Below are 10929 nucleotides of genomic sequence, written 5' to 3'. Positions count from 1 at the left end.
AGAGAGAGAGAGAGAGAAAGAGAGAGAGATGAGAGGAGTTTTATAAACTTTATTTTATACTCAAGTGTTAACATGAAATAATGACACACTGTCTTTTCAGAAATGAATCAACAAATGTAATTCCTAACCAAAAAAATACATAACAATACATTCAACTTATTCTTCAGCAAAAAATAATTTCCCTCCTCTACAAAACAAAGCCTCCTTCGTATGCCCACTTCTCCTCAAACAATATGAGATCTTTACAGCTGAGGAAGAACTCAAAATCTACTTTTTATTCTTGCTTTCACTAATCCTTTAAAAACACATCTTACATCCTGCCCATATCCCGTTTCTATCTTATGTTTCCTTACTCAGAAAATTTACATCCTTAGTTGCCCAAAATAAAAATTTAACATTTGACATTTTCTTTTCTGTGCTTACTATATCGAAACCCAAAATAAAAACAGTGTTATGAAAAACCTCCCTACACTTTAAACAAAGATTCCAGCATTTCCAATAGAGGTTTTATCTCTCACACCATAAACAGTGAAAATTGTTTCTCTTATATTTACAAAAAGACACCATCTCTAACATCTGAAATAACAGATACAAAACATTAACTGCAATGATACCATATAAAACCCTCCATTGCATATCACCAGTACCCTTTTGTAACGGTGGCTTGTACAGTGCTCTCCATTCTGGCTACCTTATTCATCAATGCCCAATTCTTACCCTCCATGGAGTGTCTTTTCTATTTTTTCATTTATCTTTATTCAACACTTGACACACCCCCTATACAAGTCCTTCCCATTCACCTCATCAAACTCACCTCCTCGCAACCTCTCAAATCCAGCAATAACACCTTTCTTCTGACTCTGGATATTTGGTCGTAATCCCTAGTCTTGGAAATGAGACGTCTTCATCTTGTATATTCTTCTTGTGGTACAAGCATACCCCACTCTTTCCGCTGACAGAGCCTTCCTGCAGCTCCTCACAATTTGTCGACAATCCTTTCCGACCTCATCCCCAAATGTTCAGACCACCGTCTTTCCATCCATTTAGCGGGGCCCAGCATGGCATTAACTGTTTTAAGGTGATTATTTTGCCTTCACCAGAATCTTGGAGAAATTCGTGGAAACAGCTCAGTGAGACCTTTGGAGCCATTCAAAAGGGAACTGGCGTGTCACTGTTTTATCCTTTTTGTACTCACACTTTATAAGACTCAAGCATAGAAACTCTACTGCCCCTTTCTAATTTCACTTAGGGCTAGTGGAGCTCTTGTTCCAACAGCTGATTTAGACAATGAATAATTTTCTTTGTCCATTCTTTTTTCTCTAAACCAAAGAATAAACTTGGATGAGGCATCCATTCAGATATTCCCTGAAACTATACTTTCACCAATGCCCCCTGGCTTCTGATACCCAGGCAGGTCTGCCAATTGCAGTTTTCTACCTCTGAGGCCGAGTAAGGCCTCGATCTCCCGTTCTCAACCAACCGTCATAGGTTCCACTAATTTCAAACTCTAAGGCTTTCATTGATCGGTGGATAATCCTTGGTTGACATTCCTCGGTATGTTCAGAATTGTTGAGATCTGGATTTCCCTAATCCCACCACTGTTGAAGTGATACAAAACTGGCCTTTTGAGACCCACCTCTCCAGAAAAAAACTGAAACATTTCCTGAAGTGAGCATCACTCAATAAAGTTATATTAAAATGCCAGTATGCACTTTTGGGTTTTACATCATTAATGAACACCACCTCTGTTATTAAACAATGATCAAGAAAATCCCACTGGGTTATCCACTTGATTACAGACTGAGATTGATGCTCAAAACAATAAAACCTATCTAACCTAGCCATAGAGATGATGTTCTCTCTCACATGCGCCCAGGTGTACTGCCTTGTTCCTCCATGTTGACTCGCCAAATATCACACAGTTCATGTTACATGAGGCGTTTTAAAAAAGTCCTTGAGGCTATATGAGGTTCTTGGTGATTTCTATCTAAATCGCTGACTGTGCAGTTAAATCCCCAGCAATAATAAATAATCTTCTTTATTACATTTCTCAATGGTATTTGATAATGTCTCTAAAAAACATACCCTCTCAACTTTCACCACTGGGGCATATACATTATCAGACACATAGTGATGTTTTCATACCTTGCTCTAACTTTTAATAACCTCCCCTCAACTATGTTCTTCAACCTCATAAGACAAAGCAAAAAACCCTTTGAGAACAAAATAGCCACACCCCCACTTTTTGAGTTTTTATGAACTACACACCACTATCCCCCCCACTCCTGTTGCCACAACTTCATTTTCCAAATTACTATGCGTTTCTTGTAGAAAAATTATGTCACTTCCCTTTCCCCTAATTAACTCATACACCATGGCTCTTTTTACCATCTTGCCCCATTTACGTTTAAAGAAGAAATCTAAAACTGCTCATGGATGAAAAAAAATATACAGAGGATGATACAGCCACCACATCTTCTTTACAGATTTAAAACTGCAACTGAATCTTTCATTTCTTTCGAATTACTCACTTATCACTTCTTGACCATTTTCTGAGTCTAACAATTTCAGGCTTTTCAACCCTCCTCCTTGAATTTTGACATCAGAAACTTGCTGATTCAATAAAACATTCACTTTCAGGGGAAAAAATCAGTTACATTGTAATCCTGATATATTTCTTCCCTTTTGTCAACTTCAGAAATTGACGTATCTCTTCATATCCCATACCTCCCTTCCACCCCATTTGCCTCGCATATTGTTGTGACGCGGTCAGATGACTCACTTCTCGCTATCCTCCCAAAAGAAACTCCACCATCTCTACCACTGTTCATCTTCAACTGATTTATCCTCTCTACCTTTCTCTTAGAACTAAACCCTTCAACCCCCTTACATTCTTCCTTTACTCCTCGGTATTTGAAAACATCTGCTTCTTTTTCCCTTATTTCAATCTCATCTTGCACTCCAATTTCAATTTCCAGCACCACCTCAGCAGCGGCAGTCCAATCTCACCACCTGTTTTCCCTCCCTCTTTGTTCTGATCTACCACAATTTCCACCTTATCCACAATGCCTCTTCTCCTACTTTTCCAACACCATCTGCCCACCTTCCCCTTCCCTGCACCTTAGCATTTTCATCCCTTCGCGGTGGTGCGTATTTTGCCAGCACTATAACTACTACCGGTCTCAGCGCGCTCATTCTCGGGACAACTTGCGCACCACAATGCCCCTCTCTTCCAAAGCATTTCATTGATTCAGTCGAAGCGTAAAATACATAATCAAATCCATCAATCTTAAACTGAACGCTAATTCAGTTCACTCACGTCCTTTTTAAACATAATGCACTGTCTCTATGAGAACACGACATGTTTCAGCAACGGAGATTTGCATCCAAAAATAACTTTCTTAATTTAGATACGATTTGACCATGACGAGAAACTCTCGCTCCAACACTTCATCTCTAACAAAAGGTGGCATGTTAGAAAGTTATCACTTTTTTCGCCGGATTCATAGCAAAATACCGCGTCTGTGTCCCAACACAACACCTCTCTCCGTCAGCATCATTTTATTCACCTTTTCATTAAGAATCAAGAAATACTAGCGTTAATCTATCATGTCATGCGCTGCAGGTACTGATCACCCATTTAGGTCTGCATTTGATGCTCGATCATACCCAATGATAGCACACCCACAGCCAGGCTACATTCTTCTACTGACACCCGGCCGCCGCTGGAATCCTTTACTCCATGCCTCCAACTAAGTTTTTCAAACTCTACACTTCGCGAGTGGCCATTTCAAACCAGCCCCACCCTCTGGTTGTGCCCTCGCGAAAGAAAAAAAAACAAACCTCAACATCCCACCACCCTTATACGTGCTTAATGATAGTTAAACAATATTACCCTTAAAACAACTAAACTAATCAATTATTATATATATATTATATACATACCAAAACCAATAGAGTGAAAAGAAATTCTTCGCTCTCACAATCACTCTGCTTGACGACTCACTCCCAGCATGCACTCCGAGAGAGAGAGAGAGAGAGAGGAGAGAGGCGAGAGAGGGAGGACGAGGGAGCGGGAGAAGAGAGAAGAGAGAGAGAAGAGAGAGAGAGAGAGAGAGTAGAGAGAGAGAGAGAGAGAGAGAGAGAGAGAGAGAGAGAGAGAGAGAGAGAGAGAGAGAGAGAGAGAGAGAGAGAGAGAGAGAGAAGAGAGAGAGAGAGAGAGAGATGAGGAAGAGAGAGAGAGAGAGAGGGGGAGATGAGAGAGAGAGAAGAGAGAGAGAGAGAGAGGGTTTAGTTTCATTGCGTTTAGTTTCTCTGTTACTCTTTCCTCACTGTGTTCAAACAAACACTATTCCTCCTATTCGTCTCTCAGCCTATGCTGATGATGTAGTTGTGTTAGTGAAAAATCAAGCGGAGGTGGATAGTTTGAGTATAATGGTTGATCGTTTTAGGGGAATATCCTCTGCAAAGGTAAATTGGGAAAAGAGTTGTGCTTTACAGATTGGAAAATGGGCTGGAGGGATCATGGCTTTGCCAGGGGGGCTAGAATGGTGTAAGGGAGGTTTTAAGTATCTTGGAGTGTACCTAGGAGATGAGGGGACTATGGAAAAAAATTGGAGTGGGGTGGTTGAAATGGTGGAAGGGAGGATGAGGAGATGGCGTTGGTTATTATCTYGTATGTCATATAGGGGGCGCACTATTATAGTTAACAATGTGATTGCCTCTGCACTGTGGCATCGGTTGTCAGTTTTAGAACCACCATCTGGCCTTCTGGCTAAGATACAGGCAATTATTGTGGATTTCTTTTGGGATAAATATCACTGGGTTCCACAAAGTGTTTAGTATTTATCAAAAGAGGAGGGGGGACAAGGTCTTGTACATCTTGCTAGTAGAGCTGCTGCTTCCGGTTTCAGTTTATTCAAAGGTTGCTTTATGGACCGGAAAATGTGGTGTGGAGAGGGGTGGCAGGTCTTGTATTACAGAGGGTTGGAGGATTAGGATTAAAGAAGGCTTTATTTCTGGTTGATAGTAGACAGATTTYTAGGGAGGGAGTACCTCCGTTTTACAGAGGCCTTCTCAGAGTGTGGAGCATAATGAAGGTGTCCAGACGAAATTCAGCGGAGTCAGTGCATTGGCTGTTGGAGGAACCKCTGGTGTATGGGGCAAGACTGGATTGTACAACTGCAGCTGTTCCACATTTCTCCAAGAYTCTGGTGAAGGGCAAAATAATCACMTTAAAACAGTTAATGGCCATGGCTGGGCCCGCCTTAATGGATGGAAGACGGGTGGCTGAACATTTGGGGATGAGGTCGGAAAGGATTGTYGGACAAATGTTGRGGAGCTGCAGGAAGGCTCTGTCAGCGGAAGAGTGGGGTATGCTTAGTAACCACAAGAAGAATATACAAGATGAAGACGTCTCATTTCCAAGACTAGGGATTACACCAAATATCCCAGAGTCAGAAAGAAAGGTGTTATTGCTGGATTTGAGAGGGTTGGAGGAGGTGAGTTTGGATGAGGTGAATGGGAAGGACTTGTATAGGGGGTGTGTCAAGGTGTTGAATAAAGATAAATTRAAAAATAGAAAAGACACTCCATGGAGGGTAWAATTGGGCATTGATGATAAGGTAAAGCCAGAATGGAGAGCACTGTACAAGCCACCGTTACAAAAGGGTACTGGTGATATGCAATGGAGGGTTTTACATGGTATCATTGCAGTTAATGCTTTTGTATCTGTTATTAACTCAGATGTTAGAGATGGATGTCCTTTTTGTAATATAAGAGAAACAATTTTTCACTGTTTTATGGAGTGTGAGAGGATAAAACCTCTATTGGAAATGCTGGAATCTTTGTTTAAAGCTGTAGGGGAGGTTTTCAATAACACTGTTTTTATTTTGGGGTTTCGATATAGTAAGCAACAGAAAAGAAAATGTMAAATGTTAAATTTTATTTTGGGACAAGCTAAGATGTCAATTTTTCTGAGTAGGAAACATAAGATAGAAACGGGATATGGGCAGGATGTAAGATGTGTTTTTAAAGGATTAGTGAAAGCAAGAATAAAAGTAGATTTTGAGTTCTTCWCAGCTGTAAAAGATCTCATATTGTTTGAGGAGAAGTGGGCATACGAAGGAGCGCTTTGTTTTGTAGAGGAGGGGAAATTATTTTTTGCTGAAGAAATAAGTTGAATGTATATGTTATGTATTTATTTTTGTTTAGGAATTACATTTGTTGATTCATTTCTGAAAAGACAGTGTGTCATTATTTATGTTAACACTTGAGTATAAAATAAAGGTTTTATAAAAACTCCTCTCCTCTCTCTCTCTCTCTCTCTCTCTCTCTCTCTCTCTCTCTCTCTCTCCTCTCTCTCTCTCTTCTCCTCTCTCTCTCTCCTCTCTCTCTCTCTCTCTTCTCTCTCTCTCTCTCCTCTCTCTCTCTCTCTCCTTTCTCTCTCTCCTCTCTCTTCTCACTCTTCTCTCTCTCTCACTTTCTCTAACCACCCACACAACACACACACACAACACACACACACACACACAACACACACACACACACACACACACACACACACACACACACACACACACACACACCACACACACACACACACACACACACACACCCACCACTAATCGTGGGGGAGCAACATTTGTTTCCACAGCCGGTTATTGTCCACAGTGTATTGTAATAACTGTGGGGGATTGCCATCGTAGCCCATTGGCCTATCTTCCGCTTAAATGTGTTTTTTCAGAATGCCTATCATTGTGAGATCACATTTCAAAAGTTGTCATTCGACTATGCCATATTCGCATACAGGTCTGACATCTGACATGCAGCAGCGCCACGAGACTACAGCAGGACTGAACACTCAGGATGCACGAGACTAAACCAGGATCTGAACATCTCAGGACGTACGAGACTAAACCAGGCTGAACGTTATTAACACTGCAGTAGACGCACGAGGACTAAACCAGGGCCTGAGCATCTGACATGCAGTAGGTCGCACGAGACCAAACCAGCCTGAGCAGCTGGCATGCCGTAGACGCACGAGACGCTTTAAACCAGCGCTGAGCCATATCAGACGCTATGAGACTAAACCAGGGCCTGAACATATCAGGCACGTACGAGACGAACCAGGCCTGAACATATCAGACGCTCAGCGAGACTAAGACCAGGGGCGAAGCATCTGATTTTTTTTTTTTTTTCACATGCAGTAGACGCACGAGACCTTAAACCAGGCTGATCACTATCAGACGTACGAGACTAAACCAAGCTGAACATCTCAGACGTACGAGACTAGGATAAACCAGGCTGAGCATCTGACATGCAGGTATGACGAGACTAAACCAGGCTGAACATCTGACATGCTGAGCAGACGTACGAGACGCGTAACCAGCTGAACATCTGACATCAGCTGATATGATGAGACACTAACCAGGCTGAACATATAGACGTACGAGACTAAACCAGGCTAACATCTGACATTACAGCAGACCGTACGAGACTAAACCAGGCTGAACATATCAGACGTACGAGACAAACCAGGCTGAACATCTGACATGCAGGAAGCTACAGAAGACTAAACCAGGGCCTGAACATCTGACATGCAGCCAGACGTACGAGACTAAACCAGGCTTGAACATCTGACATGCAGCGATGTACGAACTAAACCAGGCTGAACATATCAGACGTCACGAGACTAACCAGCTGAACATCTGACAGCAGCAGACGTACGACTAAACCAGGCTGAACATCTCAGACGTACGAACTAAACCAGGCTGAACATCTGACATACAGCAGCGTACGAGACTAAACCAGGCTGAACATATCAGACGTACGAGACTAAACCAGCTGAACATCTGACATAAGCAGACGTACGAGACTAAACCAGGCTGAACATCAGACGTACGAGACTAAACCAGGCGCGAACATCTGATATGCAGCAGATCACGAGACTAAACCAGTCTGAACATAAACATGCAGTAGAGCTGAGACCAAACCAGGCTGAGCATCTGACATGCAGTAGTGCACGAGACTAACCAGGCTGACATCTGACATGCAGTAGACGACGAGACTAAACCAGGCTACGCATATACAGAACGTACGTAGACTAAACCAGGCTGAACATATCAGACGTACGAGACTAAACCAGGCTGAACATATCAGACGCACGAGACTAAACAGGCTGAACATATGCAGACGCACGAACTAAACCAGGCTGAACATCTTCAGACGTACGAGACTAAACCAGGCTGAACATCTGACATAGCAACGTACGAGACTAAACCAGGGCTGAACATATCAGACGTACGAGACTAACCAGGCTAACATCTGACATACAGCAGACGGTACGACTAAACCAGGCTGAACATCTCAGCAACAGTCAACGAGCGGAATCTAAAGCGCAGAGCAGCAACCATTAAACATGCAGTAGACGCATGAGACTAAACCAGGCTGAGCATCTGACATGCAGTAGATGCGCGAGACTAAACCAGGCTGAGCATCTGACATGCAGTAGACGCACGAGACTAAACCAGGCTGAGCATATCAGACGTACGAGACTAAACCAGGCTGAACATATCAGACGTACGAGACTAAACAGGCTGACTATCAGACGCACGAGACTAACAGGCTGAACAATCTGACATGCGCAGACGTACGAGACTAAACCAAGCTGAACATCTCAGACGTACGAGACTAAACCAGGCGGAACATTGCATATGCAGCAGAATGCACGAGACAAACTGCAGAGCTCGAGCATATCAGACGTACGAGCTAAAGCAACGCTAAACTCGCGTAGCAACAGGCTGAAAATCTAGAACAATGTACGAGACTAAACCAGGATGACATCTGACATAAGCAGCAGACGTACAGAGACTAAACCAGTGCTGAACATACTGAGCAGACGTACAGACTAAAACCAGGCGAACATTGATATCGCAGACTGCAGGGACTAAACCGGGCTGAACATCTGATATGCAGCAGATGCACGAGACTAAAACCAGGCTGAACATATGACGTCAGAAAGTGACATGAACAGATGCTAGGACTAAACCAGGCTGAACACTCTGCAGCACATACGAGACTAAACCAGGCGAACATTAAGGCAGCATAGTACCTGAGACTAAACCAGCTGAGCATGCTACATGCCAGACGATCCACGAGACTAAACAGCTGAACATCTGACATGCAGTAGACGCACGAGACTAAACCAGGCTGAACATATCAGACGTACGAGACTAAACCAGGCTGAACATCTGACATACAGCAGACGTACGAGACTAAACCAGGCTGAACATCTCAGACGTACGAGACTAAACCAGGCTGAACATCTGATATGCAGAAGACGTACGAGACTAAACCAGGCTGATCATCTCAGACGTACGAGACTAAACCAGGCTGAACATCTGATATGCAGAAGACGTACGAGACTAAACCAGGCTGATCATCTCAGACACACGAGACTAAACTGTAATGTGTATGTAAGTAGGAGTACAAAGTTACTCATTATGAGGCTCCTTTGTCTGGTGACCTCACCTCGATGTTGCCACCGCCGGGCTCGTGACACAGGTTGTCCATTGAACCCACTTTGGACTTAGCCTTATCCTTGAAGTTCACTTTCTGGGACTCGATCTTCACGTCGCCGCCCCCTACAAGACACACAGTCACTGCATAGGTCTGAGGAATATATCAGTTGGTGATTATGGATGTTTTGTTTAATCTTTATAATCATCTTTGGTAGTCATGTTTGAATGTTCCTTGACTACTTTTGGATTTCATCTATCAATACTTGTATAGAGTTGAGAATATAATGACAGTAAGTTGCTGTGGTCAATCAAACACATAGAGATACATGAATTACTGTGTACATACAGCATGACAACTCAACAGGTCTACCCAAGAGGACCTTACCAGGCTTGTGTTTGATGTTGGCCTTGGAGCCACACTTTGATGTCACTTTGCTTAAGTCCACCTTTTTGTTGAGTATCTGAACCTGCAAACCATACAACAGACCCAGTTACACACACTGAAGAGGTCCTTCATGAAAATCGGTCAAAGAGCCATGGCAGCCATCTTCTTCGCCATGCAGTTGAATCTATTTAGCTTGATTATCAGCCATCTGTTCCTGGGAAAAGTACTGCCCCTTCTACCAATGTGTCCAGCGCATACAGTAGGAATAAGAGCACAACCAATCAAAGGAGGAAGTATGCATGGAGAGCAAATCAGAGTTGAGTGTCTGTGCAGGTCAGAGGTCAGACAGGTAAGGGTGGTGTTTGGTGTTGAGTGAGTTAGAAAGACAGAGACAGGGGAAGTCTAAGCCAAGGGCAGTAGCAGGCACTAGGGAGGAGGGCTATCTAGAGCTACCATGCTGGGTGAAAGAAATAATCACACAACAGCCTCTTGTCGCCAAGGTCCAAAAACAACAGAAAAAAAAWAACTGTGATTGAGTGACGTGTCTCTGGGCCTACCGAGCGGAGCAGCAGTCTAAGGCACTGCATCGCAAAAAGCGTTACTACAGACCCGGGTTGATTACCGGGCTGTGCCACAACCGGCCGTGTCCGGGAGTCCCATAGGACGGCGCACAATTGGCCCAGCGTTGTTCAGGTTAGGGGAGGGTTTGGGGATTTACTTGGCTCATCGCGCTCTAGCGACTCCTTGTGGCGAGCCGGGTGCCTGCAGGCTGACCTCAGTCGCCAGTTGAACGGTGTTTCCTCCRACACATTGGTGCGGCTGACTTCTAGGATAAGCTGGCGGATGTTTAGGGGTGTGGTTAGGCGGATCATGTTTCGGAGGACGCAGCGGAGATGCAGGAGTTGCAGCGATGAGGAAAGATTGAAAATTGGTGAGAAAAAGATAGTAAAAAAATGTATATACATTTAATAAATATATATATATATATGTGTACTAACTTTCCCCTCCCCCAACCCCCCTAGG

General features: G+C 43.4%; 1 protein-coding gene across 1 annotated transcript in view; it reads right to left on the bottom strand.

The window, feature by feature from the left end:
• The window catches only part of LOC111972755 (microtubule-associated protein 4), a 171365-nt gene that overhangs the window by 7069 nt on the left and 153367 nt on the right, over nucleotides 1-10929 (bottom strand). The window contains exons 13-14 of the mRNA XM_023999822.2: nucleotides 9907-9988; nucleotides 9532-9644 (exon numbers count right to left, since the gene is read on the bottom strand). Coding sequence (XP_023855590.2) covers nucleotides 9532-9644; nucleotides 9907-9988 — 195 coding nt within the window. The remainder of the gene's footprint in view (nucleotides 1-9531; nucleotides 9645-9906; nucleotides 9989-10929) is intronic.

This window comes from Salvelinus sp. IW2-2015, linkage group LG14, assembly GCF_002910315.2.
Source record: "Salvelinus sp. IW2-2015 linkage group LG14, ASM291031v2, whole genome shotgun sequence".
Taxonomy (NCBI): Eukaryota; Metazoa; Chordata; class Actinopteri; order Salmoniformes; family Salmonidae; genus Salvelinus; species Salvelinus sp. IW2-2015.
Note: the sequence above shows the minus strand (reverse complement) of the source record. Positions and strands in the feature narration are given on the sequence as shown.